The sequence below is a fragment of the Scyliorhinus torazame genome, chromosome 16 (genome assembly GCF_047496885.1).
Source record: "Scyliorhinus torazame isolate Kashiwa2021f chromosome 16, sScyTor2.1, whole genome shotgun sequence".
Lineage (NCBI taxonomy): Eukaryota > Metazoa > Chordata > Chondrichthyes > Carcharhiniformes > Scyliorhinidae > Scyliorhinus > Scyliorhinus torazame.
In genome coordinates this window covers 38,664,037-38,686,371 of record NC_092722.1, presented here as the reverse complement: position 1 = coordinate 38,686,371, position 22,335 = coordinate 38,664,037, and the positions used below count along the sequence as shown (strand labels likewise).

At 48.9% G+C, this 22,335-nt stretch overlaps 1 protein-coding gene across 5 annotated transcripts in view; it reads right to left on the bottom strand.

Annotated features, from left to right (window-relative positions):
• Positions 1–22,335, bottom strand: part of LOC140392749 (uncharacterized) — a 156,459-nt gene that overhangs the window by 4,863 nt on the left and 129,261 nt on the right. For all 5 annotated transcript variants that reach the window (XM_072478330.1, XM_072478325.1, XM_072478331.1 and 2 more), the window contains 4 exons: positions 12,737–12,886; positions 11,928–12,128; positions 8,430–8,561; positions 1,126–1,305 (listed from right to left, as the gene is read on the bottom strand). In XM_072478330.1, coding sequence (XP_072334431.1) covers positions 1,126–1,305; positions 8,430–8,561; positions 11,928–12,128; positions 12,737–12,886 — 663 coding nt within the window. The remainder of the gene's footprint in view (positions 1–1,125; positions 1,306–8,429; positions 8,562–11,927; positions 12,129–12,736; positions 12,887–22,335) is intronic.

Genomic DNA, 22,335 nt, shown 5'->3' with positions numbered 1-22,335 from the left:
TTAAATAGAGAATTTAATTGTTAATTATCCAGGGTAAAATTCATCACAATTGTGAAGCAGGTTTATTTACATACACGCAACCAGCAATGTTGACTAAACAAATCCAGATGGGGTTGCCGTCCATTACCCTTTGAGGTGGTACACCACCCTGATGCAGCACGCCACACAGAGATCATAGAATGGATACAGCAGACAGAGGCCATTCGATCCATCGTCCCGGTGCCAGCTCTGCCTTTCTCCACCGAGCCCCATAAATTGTTTTCTCTTCAGACAATTATCCAAGTCACTGTTGTAAGCCGCCATTGAATCTGCCTCCACCACACTCACAGGCACTGCATTGCAGATGCTAACCAATCGCCGCTTCACAATGTTCCTCCTAATTTCACTTTAAATCTGTGCCCTCGCGTTCTCAATCCTTTCACGAGCGGGAATAGTTTCTCCCCATCTACTCTGTCCAGTTGCCTCATGATCTTGAACATTCCTATCAAAACTCCTCTCAACCCATCTCTTCTCTCAGGAGAACAGGCCCAACTCCTCCAATCTATCCCTCCGAGTCCCTCATCCCTGGAACCATTCTCACAGTATACTATCCCAAAATGGTACAATGTTGTATCGAGATGGTACATTGTATTGATGTGGTATTCTATCAGAGGTGGTAGAGGTGCCCACTGTAATACAGTACCCTGACAGAATACACATTCCTGATGGACGCTGTCCTGAGGTTGTACATTAGCCATACGGACAGAAATTGATGCAATAGATTGCACTACAGATGGAAATCAGGCTCATCCCAAGGCCAACACAGCTGTTTACAGAGTGGCTGCCTTAAGCGGCAGAAGTATTCACTCACAAAGATAATGTACTGCACGGTGTGGTACCAAGCAATGTATAACCACCAGTCTCTACCCTGGTCTGATTCCTGCTCTTTCTGGTCCTATACAATAGCTCCTGGTGAGCGTGAGTGAAGAATGTGGCTAGGACCAGGCTTGCCTGTGATCTACTAACAGGTCAATTGCTTGGAAAATGGCTACTTGACTGAGAAAGCAGAGGGTGATGGCTCCCATTGAATGAGACTCCAGTCAGTTTGTTACTTTCAAGGAAGGAGAGAAAACCTGATTTTTTTACCTGTTCCTCAAGTCCTTTCACACGCTGGCGATGAGCCCGTTCCCGTGCTTCCAGCGTCCTCTCGGTCTGCGACTGAACCATACGCAGTCGTTCCGTTTCTTTCTGGAGCTCCTGTCGGTGGCGGGCAGCAGCTTCGATCAGGCTTTGGGAGTGAGACTGCTCTATGTCCGAAAGCTGAGCCTGAAGAGGGAACAGCAGGAGTCAGGGAAGGTGGGGGAAGAGAATTCATCAGGGGAAAAGGGGGCAAAGATCTGCTCTCGCCAAAGACCATCAACTATTACAGTTTATGCGACAAGTTCCAGCTCAAAGTCAGATCATGTGCAAAACACAGGAAAAGGTTTTCTGCAGAGCCATTGCTGACCTGTGGCAGAACTGGGAGAACCATACAGAACTGTACAACACTCCATTCTCAGCTCTCAGAATAACATGAAAATCACAACCCTGTCATTATTTATCTTTCGGCTTTTAAGTGGCTCCGGAGTCGATTCATCACTGTCTATGATCGACCCTCTGGGCTCTCTCCATGGCTAAGCTCAGGGTGGATGGAGAGTGAAGAGGATGAAAAGCTGTCGCTTGTTCCACGAGGTGCTGTGCCCTTGGGCGGTAATTTGGCCCACACCACCACACGACAGAAACACTTCTTTAACCTTTGACCCGCATCACCCTCGCCACTCAGAATCAAAGGGGTACAATTTCTCACACAAGGTCAAACATTTACTGGAAAAGTTCATGTTATAAATTGTGCGGACCACTGACAAGATGACTAGCAAAAAGGCTGGGTACTAATGGAGCTGGGTACTAGACAGGCTGGTGTCTAGCAGATTATAATTCTGTCTAAATTCACTGATCGAGGTCGGCTCGAAGCAGCAGCAGGCATCGAATGATGAAGCATGATCTTGGGTGCTGGTTCTGCTGTCATGCCATCATCTACCACAAGAGGTTTGAAAATGATTTGTCAAAAGCCCAGCTAGAGGGTTCCCAGCACAGACCTGAACTTGGTCATTTTACTTTCCTTGGATTATTCCCTCATCTTGCTTCTGCCTGGAAAAGCAGGCTTTTTCTTTTGACTTTGTGAAAGGTAAGAGAGACTCCTTCGGAGGTCCGTCATGTCAGAGATGGAGTAGGTGAGGACTGTCTGCATGTTGAATTCTGGTGCATGGTCAGCCAAGGTACACCTGGGGCTCTAATGGGAGGATGGTGGCATAGTGGTTATGTCAGTGGACCAGTAATCCAGGGGCCCCCGAGTCTAATTCTCTGGAGACACAAGTTCAAATCCCACTATGGCAGCTGGTGGAATTTAAATTCAGTTAATAACATCTGGAATTGAAAGCTAGTCTCGGTAATAGTGGCCATGAAACTATTTTAAAATTCCAACCGGTTCACTCTTGGCAATTAGGGAAGGAAAACTGCCAGCCTTACCTGGTCTGGCCTACATGCGACTCTGGACCCCCAGCAATGTGGTGGATTCTCAAGTCCCCTCTGAAATGGCCGGGCAATAATCCAAGCTCAGTTCAAGGGCAATTCAGGGCCTTACCCAACGATGCCCACATTCCATCAAAGAATTTTAAAAAAGGATGCAGTGAGGGTCACACTGGCTAGACATTGGGAGGGGATGCAAGGCAGAGATATGCCCTGGATACCGATTCCCCCTGTAAATTAGATGTGTGCGAGTGACCAAGCAACTTGGAAGGCGCCGTGCAGGCTGCACCCAAGCTGACCCCTTTAAGACTTAGTGCATGCACGTCTGCGCAAAACCATGTGAAGGTACTGCGCATCAAAATAAACAGGTCGGACAACAACAGTTTAATGGGGGCATCACTGGCCACATAAAGATGACCATATTTTGGAGGAATATTTCAATGATACTGAAACTGTTTTGAATATGACTTGTGTATTTGTGGCTCCTCTATGACTGAACCTTCAAATTCTTTAAGCTGTGACTCGAATGAAATGGGCAGAATCCAGGAACACCCATACATACATCCACACAAGCTTGACTTTTGGGCATCAGGAATGAGAGTTTTCTCTTTTTTTTAATTCACTCATACAATGTTGTCAAGGAAGGCATCTATTTCTCATTTTGGAGTACTCAATTTGTTTTCTTTTCCAATTAAGGGGCAATTGAGTGTGGCCAATCCACCTAACAAGCACATCTTTGGGTTGTGGGGTTAAGACCCACGCAGACACACAAAGAATGTGCAAACTCCACACGGAGGGCCGGGATCGAACCTGGTTCCTCGACGCCCTATGTACTTAGCGAGGGAGTTTCCGATCCAGTGATGTTGAAGGAATGGCATCAGATTTGCAAGACACCGTGGATTGTGACTTGGAGGGGAACTTGCAGGTTGTGGTGTTTCCATGCGTTTGCTGCCCTTGTCCTTCTCGGCGACATCGGTTACGGGTTTGGCCCTTACCTAACACCCTGCTGGCATGACAAGAACCTCAGCACAAAGAGAAGCCATGTTTGAGACATTGGCACTGTGTGTCAAGACAGAGTCTGTTCCAAACATGGCAGTCACACTTACCAGGCTACATAAAATCTTCTTCCTAATAATCTGTAAATCCATCTTCAACGATCAGCAGAGAGTGGAAAAAGAAAAACTGACTATATAATATTTTAACATATTTGCCAATCAGACCTTCACAGGCCACCACTGACAGACACTCAGACCTTCCATTCATCAGCACATCACTGCGACCATTTTCTCCTTAAAAGCCAACGTGCCCAACAAGACCAACCCCTTATTTTACAGATTAACCACACCTCTCGTTATAACGCTTAATCTCGATTCTCAACAGAAACATGGGCAGTCTTCTCTTAAACCCATTTGCAAGGCCCATCTCACAAACCCTTCCCCGGTAGCTTATTCTCTGACCAGGAGGCCTAGCACATCTCTCTGGCCGCACTCTTTGGAGTGACTCATCCTGTATTGGTTCTCACCTACACCCAGATCTCACCTGTGGTTCCAAGTAGTCATTTGCAAGCGTCGGCAGCCTTAACCTGGTGAACTGTTTCCACAGCCTGTCAAACCAGATAGGGTAATCATTGGGGCCCCTAGTGATGAAAGGATTTGTCTACCCTGACAGGTGAAGACTGATTCCGGTAGTCCTGGGTGGATTGAGACTAATCTAAATTCTAATGGTCTTGAAGGTGGGTCAGCATCATGTGGAATATACAAGAGCTCGACAAAACTCAGAAGATGCCCTGGTCACCCTGTGCATCTGGATCTATTTCAGGCCACCTCGACCTATCTTGCCACTGGACCAAGATCGGTCAGGACAAGAGGGTGAGGCCGACGATGCACAATTCTCCCTCACTTATCATCCAACTCACACGAAAGTCAGGTTCATCTTCTTTCTATCATCTGTTAGCCATCATCGATCTGTGTGCAGCAATGGGTGAGTGACACAGCAGTAGGTGTGGATTCACTGGGAGCTGCACACAGGGCCCTTTTTCACTGGAAGGAAGCGGGTGGAACTCGGCAGTCGCCGGAGCGAGTGAACAGCCATTTTCTCACAATACTCACCTCCCCACTGTCAGGAAGGGGCTAGAAAAGGTGCCTAAATGTAGTCTGCTTCACCTCCCTGGCCAACAGACCACAGTTAGTAGGGGTCCCGTCAATGCGGCCGTATGTCAATCTCAAAAAAAGATAAAGGTGACACTGGTCACCATTGGCACATGGAATGTGTGGACCCTCATGAGTAATGTCACGGCCGACAGAGCTGAGAGGAACTGCTCTTGTCAGTGGAGAACTGGTTATGTCCAATCTAACCATTTTAGCCAACTCCAGCATGATGTCACCACCAAACACATCTTACCTTCACCTCCCACAGCATTCTGTAGTGAGCGTTCCCTTTGTGACACCCTGGTCCACTCCTCCCCATGCAATCGCAAAAGATGTAACACTTGCCCTTTTAGTCTCTCCCCCCATACCGTCTAAGGCCTCAAACACTCCTTTCAGGTGAAGTCACTTGCACCTCCTTCAATCTGGTCCACTGTATTCGCTGCTCCCTATACTGTCGCCTCTACATTGGAGAGCTGAACACAGGCCGGGTGATCATTTTACGGAACATCTTCGTTCTGTTCGCAAGCATGACCCCGACCTTCTGTCACTTATCATTTCAATCACCATCTTGCCCATGTGCCTGTGCTTGGCCTGCTGCAATCTTTCTGTGTAGCCCAATGCAAACCGGAGGAGTAGCCATTTTACAGCCTTCTGGGTTTTTTAAATTATAAATTTAGAGTACCCAATTCATTTTCCAAATTAAAGAGCAAATTAGCGTGGCCAATCCACCTACCCTGCACATCTTTTGGGTTGTTAGGGTGAAACCCACGCAAACACGGGGAGAATGTGCAAACTCCACACGGACAGTGACCCAGAGCCTGGATCGAACCTGGGACCTCGGCGCCGTGAGGCCGCAGTGCTACCCACTGCGCCACCCTGCTGCCCACAGCCTTCTGGGTTTAACATTGAGTTCAACAACTTCAGACAACTTCCCTTCTTCATCTTGATCCTTTTTAAAATCCAACTCTTTGGATCACCTGCTAAGCCCTCCCCCCCCAACAGGATCATCGGTCATTGGTCTTAACTTTTGCTTTCGGATCGCTGCCCATTGTTCTGCTCTTAAAACATTCTCTTATCTTACCTTTGTGCCACTATAAGCACCTTCTTTAGTATTTAATACCAACATTAACACTCCTTTTGTCTTGTGTTCCATGGCATTTTTAAAAAACTTCTCCTTAGCTCCCACCTATCCCTGACTTTCTATTTTGCGCCACCTTTTGCGAGCCCTCTTAACAGTAAAAATCATATTTCTCCCTCTCTTTAGCTCTGAAGAATCATACAGACTCAAAACGTCAATACTGTTTCTCTCTCCACAGATGCTGCCAGATCTGCTGAGTTTTTCCAGCATTTTCTGACTTATTTCAGATTTCCCCAAACCCGCAGCATTTTGCTTCTGTACAGCGTTCGGTTCGCTGCCCTCAGTGAGACGTGTCCACCTAAAACAGTTGTGACAATAATGGTCTGCTTTTGCTGAGGTTGTGCTGAACCTGGACTCTCAATCACCAACACAGCTTTCCCTCTCCCTAATTCCGTCAAGGCGTTTTTGGCTGCACCCCATCCTATGCCTTGTCACCACCACTCAGGATCGTAGAAAAGACGAAGCATAGAATCCCTACAGTGCAGAATGAGGCCATTCGACCCTCTGAAAGAGCACCCTAACCTGAGCCCACTCCCCCGTCCTATTCCCATAACCCCACCTAACCCTTGGGCACTAAGGGGAAAATCAACATGGCCAAGCTACCTAAACTGCACATCTTTGGAATTGTGGGCCGGGCCAGTTTCTAGCGAGATTTAAAAAAACAAAGACGAGCACAAACGATTGTGGGAACTCAACATACGCTTAAAATTCCACCATCCTTTGCACCGGATTAGCCAATTTGGGCACATTGCGCTGAGGGGAATAGTGCCAGCTGGTGGAAGATCCAGGGATCCAGGCCATTGTCTTTTCTGACAGAATTTGCAAATCAGCAAGAAGTAGCCTCACGGTCCTGGAGCCGGAGCTCCTGAATTTGGAGTCGGTGAAAACGGTCGGGAACTCGGAGCAACAAACTGAATCCAGCTGTCACAATCTAGGTTGACGAGCCAGTCAACGGCCAGTATGACGACTGGGCTTGAGTCGACGTTAAATAACCGGTAAAGTACATGGAGTCTGGTGGATGGATTACATTGAGATGCAAGATCGGTGAGAGCCCAAATGGGCGAGGCAGACAGCTACCATAACAAAGCACAGGAACCTCATTCTGAGAACCGTCTGGCTCAGTGGAGGAATCCATTTAAATTAACTGTGATCCAGTCATTACTTACTTTGCACAGGAGGCTTCAGTTTGAATTTCAAAGCTGCACATTTTGTCATCAATCATATAATTTATGGGCTTTGAGGATTGAGGTTAGAGTTACTATTGCGGTTGAACCCAGTTACAATGGCATTGACTGAATTATTACCACATCTGGATGAAATAATGTTCGTACCTCACTTCCCCACTTGGCAGAGTCCCAGCCCAGCTCTCGAGAGACTCCGACTCCAGACACAACTTCCTTAGAGGCTCAAGTGAATGAAAATTCACCTCCCCAGGAACTCTTGGAAACAAGTAACAATCCCCGTACTCTTTCAGACATTCAGACCATTAAACATTCACTCCAACACTGTCAGTGGCTTCACCCTGCTGACTCCAGCAGGTTTCCAGTGTTGTTTTAAAATGTGCAAATCCAAAGCTACAGTGTGGATGTACTGACCAGTGGGACAGATCCCTAGGTCATTATTAACTTTAAGTTACCACATCAGGATTGTTTACTGGGTTACACATGAAGGACTGAAGGCGGCTAACCAGGCTTCATCATCCTCTGGGATAGGGAGCCATAGATCGGCCAGGATTTCCCCCCTCTCTGCATCATTCCCTGGGATAGGGAGTCACAGATCAGCGAGGTCCCCCCCTCACTGCATCACTCCCTGGGATAGGGAGTCAGGATCAGACGCGGCAGCACGATGGCACAGTGGTTAGCACTGCTGCCTCGCACACGCCGAGGTCCCGGGTTCGATCCCGGCCCCGGGTCACTGTCCGTGTAAAGTTTGCACATTCTCCCGGTGCCTGCGTGGGTTTCACCCCCACAACCCAAAGATGTGCAGGGTAGGTGGATTGACCACACTAAATTGCCCCTTGATTGGAAAAAAATAGTTGGGTACTCTAAAAATTTTTTTTTTTTAAAGTCAGGAATCCACCGCCCCATTCACGATCCAGTGATTACTGATGTAAAACGTGCGAGTGTCAGGTTATGTTTAGACATGAAGCTCTCCTCAGTCTGGGCACAGAATGAAGAACGGCAATTTAGGGGAAGTTTTTGATCGGGGAGGGAACGGTTGCCGATAGTAACCAGCAGGTTTGGAACCAAATCTCAAAATGATGCAATGCCTTCCAGAATGGAAGGGGGAGAAATTGGACCAGGGAAACACCAGCAAAAATCAAATATGTGTTGACAGTGGTGTATATGGACCTGTGAGAATGACAAAGATTTATTTCTGGCACCACTCCCTTACCCATCAATTCCTCAAGGTGAAGCTTAATAGGACATGGTAACTGAGTGCTCCTAATTAAAGGTGCACTTCAGATTCCGACATAGGTAGTAGATGCTGGTTTTTTTTTCCTGTACTGTCGTACACTGTTGAGATGCTGGCTCTGGTCTTTAGCCATGCCAATGTGATCCCCTGCTCCACATACTTGGCTTCTACCTGTTGGTTCCTACCTGCAGTTGCTGGGTCTGTCTCTGAGCTTCCACAAGCTCCTGTTCCACTGTTGTGAGTGAACGATCCAGGCGGCCTTTCTCTGCAGACATGCGCATGCTATCCTCCTCCGACCGCAGTCTCTCACGCTCTACCTACAAACAATGGGATGAGATATTATGGCTGAAAACATGATGTGTCGCAACACGTGATCAAAAACAGGAGGCAACATGAGGAACCCTCATTTTACACGGCAAGTTGTTCTGATCTGGAAATCTGGAAAGCATTGATGGAAGCACATTGAGTAGTAAGCAACATTGGACAATTGCATAAATGCTTGCAAGGGAAAATATTTACTAATAACAATAATCTTTATTAGCGTCACAAGTAAGTTTTCATTAGCACTACAAAGACGTTACTGTGAAAATCCCCTAGTCGCCACACTCCGGCACCTGTTCGGGTACACGGAGGGAGAATTCAGAATGTCCAATTCACCTAACAGGGCACGTCTTTCGGGACTTGTGTGAGGAAACCGTAGCGCCCCGAGGGAACCCACGCAGGCACGGGGAGAACGTGCAGACTCCGCACAGACAGTGACCCAAGCTGGGAATTGAACCTGGGTCCCTGGAGCTGTGAAGCAGCAGTGCTAACCACTGTGCTACCGTGCTGCCCGTACAGTGCTATGGGGAAAGAGTAGGGGAGTTGGGATAGTATAATGGGCTGTACGGCCTCCGTCTGTACTCTATTATTCCATGATTCTATGAACACCAGGCTGAAACCAATTAAAACACACATTGCTATTGCCAAGGCCCCATATGTACAGCTGAGCTGAGCAGATCAGTCTTATTGTTTGTAGGCTGGCTGGCTTGAATTGTGAAAAAGATTTAAAGGGAAAATGCCCAGTTCAAATAGCACCTTCTTGTGTCAAGAAAATGTCGCAAAGCACGTCATACTATTAATCACAGTACCAGGACTTTTGCTCCATCGGGGGAAAGGGCAGCTATTCAGTGCCTGCAAAATCCCACGAGCAAGAAAGAGGAATGACCAGAAAATCTGTTTTGATGTTTGTTGTGGGAAGAATGTTGTTCTGTATATCAGAAGTGGAATCTTTCACAACCGCGTAAACCACAGGAGCAGCAAGTCAGGGCTTGCTCCATCTGTAAGGCCAGCACTGCTGAAAGTGCAGCACAACAACAACAACAAAGATGCTGTATTTACATAGCACCTTTAACACAACGTAATGTCCTAAGGTGCTTCACAAGGAGTATTACAGAACAAAGTATGACACCGAACCACATAAGGAGGTTATTAGGTCAGATGACAGAAAGCTTTGTGAAAGAGGAAGATTTTGAGAATACCTTAAAGGAGGCAAGCGAGGGAGAGAAGCAGAAAGCTGCAGGGAGGGCGGCATGTGGCGCAGTGGATAGCACTGGACTGCGGTGCTGAGGACCGGGTTCGAATCCCGGCCATGGGTCACTGTCCGTGTGGAGTTTGCACATTCTCCTCATGTCTGCGTAGGTTTCACCCCCACAACCCAATGATGTGCAGGGTAGGTGGATTGGCCATGCTAAATTGCCCCTTAATTGGAAAAATTGTGTACTCTAAATTTAAAAATAAAGAATTTGGGACCTCGGCAACGGAAGGCACGGCCACTAATGGTGGAGCAACATTGATTGAAAAAGAGGTCAGAATTAGAGAAGCACAGATATCTCGGAGAGTTGTGGGGTTAGAGGAGATTAGAGAGATAGGCAGGAGCAAGGCCATGAGGGAATTGAAAATGGATGAGAATTTTAAAATCAAAACGTTGCTTGACTGGGAACCAGTGGAGGTCAGTAAGCACATGTGTGATAGGGGAATGGGACTTGTTGAGGGTTAGGACATGGGCAACTGTGTGACCTCAATTTTATGGCGGGCATAATGTGGGGGACCAGCCAGGAGAGCATTGGAATAGTTGTACTGGATTTTCATTCTCGAGGCGGACAGCAGAAGATGGAAATATTCTCCCACTTCAGGGCAAAGTGTCAGGCAAGGCAGAATTTTCACTGTTGTGCGGGGGGGGGGGGGGGGGGGGGGGGGGGGGGATACTGGTGTGGGCTCCAGTTGGGCGAGTCAGCCTGGGAAAGAGTTCAGAGGCAGCCGGTGCCAAGGTCAGCTGTTTAAAAGCCTCATTGTGCATTCTTGGCTGAGAGGCCAGGCATCCATTAGAATATTGAACCACCTGAATCCAAGGGAAGGCAATGCTTGATTAACAGCTCTGATCTCTTCTGTCAATTTCACACTGTTTACTTACACATGATAAAGTGGTTTCATGTGCTTACAGTTTCTGCTATTGGCACTTCAAAGGATCTAGATGATTGATACATTGGTTCTACACAGTGTACCGTGTGTGAATGGGGATAAGAGTTCTATACCTTGGCATGGGTCACATGAGGGCATCATGGGGTGGTGGATGCATACCTTGGCATGTGGGGCATGGGAAAGACCATATGATCTTATCTTTCAAAAGGTTCCTTCATGCAGACTATGGTTCATGACACCACTGAGGTGCCGTAAACCATGACTTTTTCAAAGGCTGGCCCAACAGCATGCAAATTGCAGAGGATTAGGATATGCCTATCCCCACAATGGAGCCAGCCAGGTCAAGAGTGCAGGATAGTGACCCAAGCCCGCCTGCAACTTCAAAGGCACTCCTGATAACCAAAAACCCTGGGAATGGGGGTCAGGAATCCTGGAATCAGGTCCCAGCTGCCCTTTTCACCCCTCCACAAAGTCTCTCTGACTCCATGGAAATCCAGCCCGTTGAGTCTAGAAATAACAAAATCATGAATGAGGGTCTCAGCATCAAATGAGATGAGACAAGGTGAACTCTTGTCAGTATCTACTCAGTTCTGTTGTTGGATGTTAAATACCGAGTGGTTGAAGGTAATAAGGTGAACAGGAGTTGGGTTTTAATTCATTATACTCGGGTGTGTATATAAAGAAGCACTAGCCAGCACTGGAGGAGATTATATTAAGACTGGAGAAGTCGGCTCTGCAATAAACAGCCTCCACCAAAGCATCCTAGTTTCAGTGTCTTCTTTGTAGCCAGATTTGGGATATCAGTCTAATAAACTCAAGTGATGTTAATGGAGGTGGAACTAGGTGATCGTAGAGATGGCATGAATGTGAATACAGCACGGGGGCGTAAACCAACAGAGTTCGAGTTCTGCACTAGGACATTTAGAAACATGAAAATACCAAAAGCCCAAGAAGGAAGACAAATAATGGATCTCTGAATCCCTTCTTCCTTCCAACAACTTTCAGGCGTTCAAAACCCAACTCTTTTTGCCCCGGCGTTCTGATCACCTCTCCTACCTTCCTCAACTTTGGCGTCTCCTGCACTGTGGCCTTTGGTTTCTCAATTTAAAAGAAACATTACCCGCGCACCTCGGATACATTTCCACCCCGATATCACTTGTCACCCGCTGCTTTATCGGGGCAGGTTCTGATTGTGTTTCAAAGCCCCATTATTTCAGACCCACCTTGTCCAGCGTCTTTTTCAGGGCGCTTTTATCCTTCTCCAGGCGGATTGATGACCGCTCCAGCTCGCGCTTCTCGTTCTCCAGCTGAGCGATGGCGCGTTGCAGGACAGTCAGCCGCTCCTGGAGAAGATGTTTCTCCTCCTGCAGTTTCTGAACACTCCGCAATGCCAGCTCGTCACCTTCCTGACGCTGGTGCAACATCTGAAGGCAGGATGGAGAACGGCAGGCAATGTTTAATCCCCAATGAAGACAATGGGCGTGATCCAACGGCCACGCTGTGCCCGGGAAGCAGTGCACCGCAGCACTGATAGAAACCGGGAGACCCCGCGATCACGCAAGACTTTGCGATGTAAACCCAGCCCACAACACATTTTAGCAAATCCCACTCCCCCACCCTAGCCCCGTAGCCCCACCTAACCTACACATGCCTGGACTCTCAGGGACAATTTAGCGTGTCCAATCCACCAAACCTGCACATCTTTGGACTGTGGGAGGAAACCGGAGCACCCGGAGGAGACATGGGACGAAAGTGGAAATTCCACACAGACAGTGACCCAAGGCTGGAATTGAACCCGGGTCCCTGGCGCCGTGAGGCAGCAGTGCTAACCACTGTGTCACCGTGCCTGCATGGTAACGTTTTATGATTCATGTCGCAGGATACCCAGATCCTTCTGGCCTCAACTCTGCAATCTCATTGCGCATGAATAATATATTGCTAATATAGTACATGTGTATCTGTACTTGTATTAATACTGTACAAAATTCAACACTGTAAAGGAAAGTAGCAAATTAGAGTTCAAAGCTCTCACCTCCTGATGTTTGCGGAGTTGACATTCCAGCTCCACGTGCTGATGCTCCCTGTCCTGCTGTTCATTTTGGAGGATCTGGACCCTGTCAGACAGTGAAGTGTTCTGTTTCTTTGTCTCGCTAACAGCCTGACGTGCTGCCTCCAGACGCTCCTGCCAAAAGACAATTCAACTCTCAGCTTCAGTCATACTCAGGGTCCATTCACAGGTTGGAAGTAAATTATTATTTTAAAAAAAAATTTAGAGTACCCAATTCATTTTTTCCAATTACGGAGCAATTTAGCGTGGCCAATCCATCTTTGTGTTGTGTGGGGTGAAACTCCACACGGACAGTGACCCAGAGCTGGGATTGAACCTGGGACCTTGGCGCTGTGAGACAGCAGTGCTAACCACTGCGCCACCGTGCTGCCCGAAGGTTGGAAGTAAATTAGATGGCGGTTTCCCAGGTATGGGATTCTTCGAGGGGCCTGCTCTCTCACTCTGTGCAGAACACACCTGATACCCCAACAACGCCTGCTCCCATTAACTTTGTTTGATTTTCCCCCTCCCTCTTAGAAGAGTGGGGTGCAGGCCCACTGCACAGTCCACCTCTGATACCTGACCCAGGTGATTGTCATATATGCTAGTGATGGGTAACCTAGGCTAGTGAGTAGGCCTCATGAGTGACCCTCCTTCATCTCAGTGGGCCGCAAGATTGAAATCAGACTTGTTCACTAACCATGACCCCATGAATAAGATTAAATATATTTAATACACACTGAATATTTCATAACAGTTATAGAAAATGCTATCTTCTTTATACAATACTATTTATATAGTTTTTATATTATTTATGGAGTAACAATCATCAACTTCAAATAGTAAAAACAAAATAGATATTTACACTTTGGACACAGAGGGAGTGCACGGCTCTCACAGTCAATGTTGTGAGCAATCAGCACGCACCTCACTTCACTCGCCCTTGCTTTATGTGCGAATCACGTCAGTCATACCGGTAGAAAAGAAACTATCAACTGTAAATCCGCCCCCCCCCCACCGCTTACTTCTCTGTGCCTCAAGTCCAGCTGCGTTCAGGAGGGGAGAAGAGATTGAAGATAGCACAGAAAAACAGGGAAATAAGGGAATCTCCAAAGATGGGACATTGTGCCAGAAACACTGTGCAGTCATCAGCACAGGTGGCCACTACAGATAGCAACAGAACAGTCTCAAGTATATTCCACCTCCACAATGCCAGTGCAATGGCAGAGGGATGTCAACATCTCCTTGAATGGCAAGGGACTGAATCACAACAACATCCCGTTTATCTTGGCGTTACCCTTGACTGAATGTTGACATACAAAAAGCATCTGAGAAAGACAGCAGCAAAGATCAAAACACAAAACAACCACCTCAACAAACTTGCTGCCACTTTATGGGGTGCCGATGTTTAAATCTTTAGCACCCCAGCTTTTGCCATTGTCTCTCTGACTGCAGAGTACTGTGCACCAGTATGGTACTACACATCCCACACCAGTCTCGCAGATCCCCAGCTTAACACAACAATGCGGATCATCTGGGGTATCTTCCGACCAACTCAACGTCCCTGGCACCCAGTCCTGAGCAACATTCTGTCCCCTCACACAATGAGCGAGATTGCAACAAGAAAGCTCCTGGAGAAGGTTTACATCGACCCAATCCTGCCGCTACACAAGGACCGTACCAATCCATCTGTTCTCGCCTCTCATCACACCAACCTGTATTGGTAAGACCACCGTGCCAAGGAATAATAGCTGAGGCACTATGGCAGCAGGAATAGAAGCAACGCACCACCATTCAAAACCACTTGATCACAGACGCGCACCTAGCTTCAAGCAGTCACACCAACATTGGGCATTCCTCAACCGTTTCCGCACTGGCCAAGGACTTTGTGCAGCAAATCGGCACAAGTGGGACCTTGTGGGAAACCCGGACTGCAGCTATAGTTGCAGCTATAGTGGACCCCAATCACTGACTCACATCACTGAAGAATGCCCCCTGATAAAGTTCAGCAGAGACCTCCATTTAGCCACTGCAGAAGCTAATGCCTGGCTTGGTGATTACTGCACACACTAAAAAAATATCAAAATAGGTGTAACTTTGTCTTGTAAACAACATGGACCTTCCATTCAGCGGAGTTTCCACCAGTCTCCCAATTGTACCGCCAGAGTAATCCCCACAAAAATGGTTCCCGGGAGTTTCCGCAGCGACTAGTAATAGACAGAACTTCCATCAACCCTTTACAAGGCCAATAAGAGACAAAGTAGAACCAGTGGTGAGGAGGCTCTCAGACCAGACAATTGCCCCAAAGACTTTTACCTAACATTGTACCAGATGGGCCCCTTGCTCAAGGGACCAAATGCTAGGGGTCAGACACTTGGGCAACGTGTGGGCACAGGGCAGGCACATGGCAGAGAAGCACCAGTAGTGGCACTCACACCCACCTAGCTAATGCTTATAAGGTACCCTCGCACTGATACTGAAAATTAGCAAGCAATTTCAGGGTAGTGCATTGTAGCAAATTGCGAAATTGTAGCAATAATGAGAACAGCGTATGTTACAAATACTGAAGGATTGGAAGTTTTGAAACTCTCCCAGTATCTTGTTTGCCTTAAGGGAAATTTAGATTTGAACCATTTTGCTCACTTGTGGCAATCCTTGATCGGACTGGGCATGTTGTATCAATTACCTTGGCTCAGTGGCAACACTTTCACCTCCGAATCAAAAGGTTGTGCACTCAAGTACAACCCAGTACATAATTGAGGCTGACATACTGCAGGGCAGTACTGAGGGAGTGCTGCATTGGCAGATGCTCTGTCTTTCGGATAATATGTTAAACAGCTCTGCCACTGAATATAAAAGATCCCATCGCATTGTTCGAAGAAAAGTGGAGGTGTCCCCAGTGTCCCAGCCAACATTCATCCCTCAAGCAACACCTGAAATAGATTAGCTGGTCATTTATCTTATTGTTGTTTGTGGGAGCTTGCTGTGCATGAACTGGCTATATTCTCTGAAATTACCTCAATACCCACACTTCAATGTAATTCAATGGCTTTGGAATTTCACGAGGTTGGGAAAGGTGCTATATAAATGCAAGCCCCATCTTTCTTTCCCAGGTCTGGAAGATATCTGTGTCCATTCTTGCTATAATGTTTGTTGGTTTCTGTTGTGAATTTCCCCGAAGGCCACCCACACAATGTTTCTAAAGTCTAATGTGGAATGGCTGCATTAACTGGGATGAAATTAACAGTCACTGCAATGGTGGAGGACCAGAAATCCAAGGGCAGCCCTGTCGCAGCCAAATTCTATATACTTCAGGCAATTATCTGCCTGCCATCCGGCCTTCTGTTCATTCAACGGCAGAGATCCCACTTCCAAGATCTGCTGGTCAAGCAGAGAGCTGGCAGATCTTCAGTCCCAGCAGCGCCACTAGGAGCGAAGGCCACAGCTGGGATTGCGGTTGGACAGGACCAGCAGCCACGAAAGAGTGGAGGTAAGTGATTTGTTATGTTCTAGGTGTAACATCAGCTGCTTCCTTGTGGTGCACTTGACAAAGGACGGTTCAGACGTGGAGATAACTTCAACACGTTTATTAAACTATTTACACTTCTATTACTCGGGTTCGACAATACTGCTAATCCTACTATAGCTACCCAGACTGACTAACCAGTTGCTGCAATCCACGTGGTGGGTGTAATATTGAATCAACCCAGTGTCTCTACTCACTGACTGTCTCCACTGGAAAGAGGCTGATCATGTGTGTGGTGTCCTTTTATATGGGTTGGTGTAATGCCCTCCTGTGGTTGTGTCACCTCTGTGTGTATCGTGAATGTCCATTGGTCGTGTCCTATCTAACTGATCTATTGGTCGAGTGTGTGTGTGATGTTTCTGGTGCTCCCTCTAGTGTCTAGCTAGCCTGCATGTATTTACATTGATGCACATCACGACAGTAAGGGCACTCCAGAGCCAGTCAGGTAGGCTCCTACGTGGGGGGCAATGGTTTCTTTTTTGTGGGAGTAGGGCGGGGGCTTTCTGAGGGGGGCAGCTCTTATCACCAGGGGGCCTTCCATGGGCTACAGGGTGCAATCAGGAAGGTTCCCTCGCTCCACCTACCTCAAGCCAGCTTTTACGGGGCAACCTCCACACTGTATGACCACTCCACCTCTAATAGAATACCAGCCATGATGGGATGAGGCCCTTAAATGGCCCTTAATTAGCAACTTAAGAGGTTTAAAAAAAATATTTAGAGTACCCAATTCATTTTTACCAATTAAGTGGCAATTCAGCATGGCCAATTCACCTACCCTTCACATCTTTGGGGTGTGGGGGCGAAACCCACGCAAACACAGGGAGAATGTGTAAACTGCACCCGGACAGTGACCCAGAACCGGGATCGAACCTGGGACCTCGGCGCCGTGAGGCAGCAGGGCTAACCGCTACACCACTGTGCTGCCCTCACTTCAGAGTTTTAATTGGCCCCTGGGTGGGAAGGCCATCCTCAAACCTTCCCACCCCTGAATTAATTTTGGGAAGTCAGGAAGGTGACGCGTACTCCAGTGGAATTACACTCTGCCCTCTGTGTTGCTCGGCCATCCTTTTGTTCCCTTCTCATTCCTCACTTCCTTGTTTAAGTCAGCCTCCTTTACATTCCCAATCCCCTTATCTCTTACTCTCCCCATCTTCCTCACTCAGCTGCTCCCTTTCTTGCTCTGTTGTCTCACATCCCATCCAACATTCCCTCTTGGTTGCGGATCTGCAGCAACTGCCGGAAGCCATGGCGCAGAGGCCACTCACAAGCTGTCCCATTTCAGAGGCTTTGTGTGCACAGCCGTTTTTCAAAGGCATCCTGCATCGAAATGAACAGACCATGGACAAAGCAACAAAATAATTAGGGGGAACTTTGATTCCACCCCGGCAGTGTTTTTTTATATGTGGGTGAGGTTTGCATTTGTAAAGACGCGTCTGGCGAGGAACTCTGACATGCAGCTAACGAGGAAGCAGACACTGGAAGCTCGCTGTGGAAAAAAAAAAATGAAATGAAATGAAAATCGCTTATTGTCACAAGTAAGCTTCAAATGAAGTTACTGTGAAAAGCCCTTAGTCGCCACATTCCGGCGCCTTTTCGGGGAGGCTGGTACGGGAATTGAACCGTGCTGCTGACCTGCATTGGTCTGCTTTCAAAGCCAGCTATTTAGCCCTGTGCTAAACCAGCACCCAGTGGTGGGTGCTGTTCAGGTTATCTCAAATTACCACGGCCATTGTACTGAATGGGACGTTATAGAGTGGCGCACACACACACACATACACTAACAATTCTCAGTTTTTACCCAACTGTCCGCAGTCCATCGAGTGTACTTCGGAATAACGTGAAACAGGTTTGGCCGGCCCCCAGCTTTCTCCTGGGCTCGCAGCCAGGCTGTGTGTTGTTACAGGCCAGAGTGAGAGGAAACACGTGTGTGACTAGCTGGGACATCGGCACACGTTCAGAGTGTAACAAGATTTAAGGAGTAAACAAGGCATGAGAGGTAGTGTGAAAGAGAGGAGAACAAAAGCGGACATTGTGAGACCCAGCTGTTTGTAACTGCACATTCATCTCAACTATTGGGAAGAACGTCAGAAAAAGAAATGAAGAACTTACCACACAGAAGGAGGCCTATGGCAGAGTTTATTCTCGATGTGATCTTCCTCCCACCCTGCTGCATCTAATCCTGTCTGCATATCCAACTAGATCCTTTTATTCGACACCTTTCATGATGTCCATCACAATGTCTCACAGTCAACGAGGGAATCTTTTAAAAAATAAATTTAGAGTATCCAATTCATTTTTTCCAATTAAGGGGCAATTCAGCATGGCCAATCCACCTAGCCTGCACATTTTTGGGTTGTGGGGGCCAAACTCACGCAAACACGGGGAGAATGTGCAAACTCCACACGGACAGTGACCCAGAACCGGGATTGAACCTGGGTCCTCGGCGCCGTGAGGCAGCAGTGCTAACCACTGCGCCACCGTGCTGCCCTCACGATGGAATCTTTTTTTTTTTAATAAACATTTTATTGAAGTATTTCTTTGCATTATAACAACACAACAAACAATGTACATGAAACTATAAACATAGTGCAAAAGCCGTCTCCCTCCCTTACAGGTCCCACCTTTATTAACCCCCTACTCTAAGCTAAACTACCCCCCCCCCAACTTTTAAAAAAAAAAAAAAAAATTTTTATTAAAGGTTTTCATAAAATATCAATAACAAAATTAGAGGAAAAAAAAAGAAACCAAAAGGGTACAAAACACAATCTAGAAAAGCAACCCCCCATACCCCGCCTGTACATAAATAATAAATTAACATTAACACCCCGACATAACACACAGGTATATACACCCCCTCAGACGCTTCAGTGTAAATAGCACAAACAGTAATAAAGTAAACCCCCCCGCCCCCCCCCCCCCCCCCCAGAACTGCTGCTGCCATTGACCAATGTCTATCGTTCTGCCAGAAAGTCTAAGAAAGGCTGCCACTGCCTAAAGAACCCTTGTACCGACCCTCTCAAGGCGAATTTCACCCTCTCCAATTTAATGAACCCTGCCATATCGCTGATCCAGGATTCCACGTTTGGGGGTCTCGCACCTTTCCACTGAAGAAGAATCCTTTGCCGGGCTACCAGGGATAAAAGGCCAGAATACCGGCCTCTTTCGCCTCCTGCACTCCCGGCTCCTCTGCCACCCCAAATATTGCGAGCCCCCAGCCCGGTTTGACTCTGGATCCTACCACCCTCGACACCGTCCTCGCTACGCCCTTCCAAAATTCCTCCAGCGCTGGGCTTGCCCAGAACAGATGGGTGTGATTTGCTGGGCTCCCTGAGCACCTAACACACCTGTCCTCGCCCCCAAAAAACCGGCTCATCCTTGTCCCGGTCATGTGTGCCCTGTGCAGCACCTTAAACTGTTTGAGGCTGATACTCGCGCACGATGAGGAAGAGTTCACCCTCCCCAGGGCATCTGCCCACGTCCCTTCCTCGGTCTCCTCTCCCAACTCCTCCTCCCACTTACCTTTCAACTCCACCACCGAGGCCTCCTCCTCCTCCTGCATCACCTGGTAAGTTTCCGAGATCTTCCCCACTCCACCCCACCCCCCCGAGAGCACCCTGTCCTGTACTGTGTGTGGCAGTAGCCGCGGGAATTCCACCACCTGCCGCCTGGCAAACGCCCTTACCTGTAAGTACCTGAAGGTGATCCCCGGGGGGAGCCCGTACTTCTCCGCCAGCTCACCCAGGTTCTCGAACTTCCCGTCCACAAACAGGTCCCCGAACCTTCGTATCCCTGCCCTGTGCCACCCCAAAAACCCTCCATCTGTTCTCCCTGGGACGAACCGGTGGTTCCCCCGTATTGGGGTCCACACCGAGGCCCCAACTTCCCTCCTGTGCCGCCACCACTGCCCCCAGATTTTGAGGGCAGCCGCCACCACCGGGCTTGTGGTATACCTCCTTGGAGGGAACAGTAGCGGCGCCGTTGCCAGCGCCCCCAGACACGTACCCACACAAGACGCCGTCTCCAGCCTCTTCCATGCAGCCCCCTCCCCCTCCATCACCCACCTGCGCACCATCGTCGCATTGGCGGCCCAGTAGTACCCACAGAGGTTGGGCAGCGCCAGTCCCCCCTATCTCTACTCTGCTCCAGGAACACCCTTCTCACCCTCGGAGTCCCTCGCGCCCACTCAAACCCCATTATACTCCTGTTAACCCGCCTGAAAAAAAATTTTGGGGTAAACACGGGGAGGCACTGGAACAGGAACAAAAACCTTGGGAGCACCGTCATTTTGATTGACTGCACCCTACCCGCCAAGGACAGCGGCAACGCGTCCCACCTCTTAAACTCCTCCTCCATTTGCTCCACCAGCCTATGCAGGGCCCCCCAGCTCCTGGCCACCTGGACCCCCAAATACCTGAAGCTCCTCTCCGCCCTTTTTAGTGGGAGCTCGCCAATCCGCCTCTCCTGGTCCCCTGGATGAACTACGAACAGTTCGCTCTTCCCCATGTTGAGCTTGTACCCCGAAAAGTCCCCGAATTCCCAAACAATCCTCATTACCTCCGGCATTCCTCCCACCGGGTCCGCCACATACAGCAGCAGGTCGTCCGCATAAAGCGACACCCTATGCTCCTCCCCACCCCGCACCAACCCCCTCCAGTACCTTGACTCCCTCAGTGCCATAGCCAGTGGTTCAATCACCAGTGCGAAGAGCAGGGCGGACAAGGGACACCCCTGTCTCGTCCCTCGGTGCAACCAAAAGTACTCGGACCTCCTCCTGTTTGTGGCCACACTCGCCATCGGGACCTCATACAACAGCCTAACCCACCTGACAAACCCCTCCCCAAACCCAAACCTCTTCAGCACCTCCCACAGGTACCCCCACTCTACCCTATCGAAGGCTTTCTCAGCGTCCATCGCCACCACTATCTCCGCCTCCCCCGCCGGCATCATGATAACATTCGCGTTCAACTGTCTCCCCTTCACAAACCCCGTCTGGTCTTCATGGATGATCTGCGGCACACAATCCTCAATCCTTGTGGCTAAGACCTTCGCCAGCACCTTGGCATCTACATTTAGCAAGGAAATCGGTCTGTAAGACCCACATTGCAGGGGAACCTTGTCCCGCTTCAGGATCAAGGAGATCAGTGCCCGGGACATCGTCGGGAGCAAAGCCCCCCCCTCCCTTGCCTCATTAAAGGTCCTAACTAACAGCAGGCCCAACAGGTCCATATATTGTTTATAGAATTCGACCGGGAAACCATCCGGCCCCGGTGCCTTCCCCGCCTGCATGCTTCCTACCCCTTTGATCAGCTCCTCCAGCCCAATCGGACCCCCTCGCACACCTCCTCGTCCGTCAACAACCCCACCTCCAAGCGCCACAGTGGGCGCTGGTCCCTCTTCTCCCCCATCTCCAAGTCCACCCAATGCGGGGCGTCTCAAAATAATGGTGCCGGTCCTTGTAGGTAACCCACAGTCGCGCTGGCTGCAACATGCCAAACTTCACCCCCTTCCTGTGCAGCACCGCCTTCGCTCGATTGTACCCGGCCCTCCTTTTCACTACCTCCGCACTCCAGTCCTGGTATATTCGGACCTCCGTGTTCTCCCACCTGCTGCTCCTCTCCTTCTTGGCCCACCTGAACACACACTCCCGATCAACGAACCAATGGAACCTCACCAGCACCGCCCGTGGAGGCTCGATAGCCTTGGGCCTCCTCGCCAGCACTCTATGGGCCCCTTCCAGCTCCAGGGGCCCCTGGAAGGACCCCGCTCCCATCAGCGAGTTCAACATGGTGACCACATAGGCCCCCACATCCGGCCCCTCCAGCCCCTCCGGGAGGCCCAGAATCCGCAGATTCTTCCGCCTTGACCGATTCTCCATCTCCTTGAACCGCTCCTGCCATTTCTTGTGGAGCGCCTCGTGCGCCTCCACCTTTACCGCCAGGCCTAAGATCTCGTCCTCATTGTCAGAGATCTTTTGTCGAGCCTCGCGGATCGCCACCCCCTGGGCCGTCTGTGTCTCCAGCAGCTTATCAATAGAAGCCTTCATCGGCTCTAGCAGGTC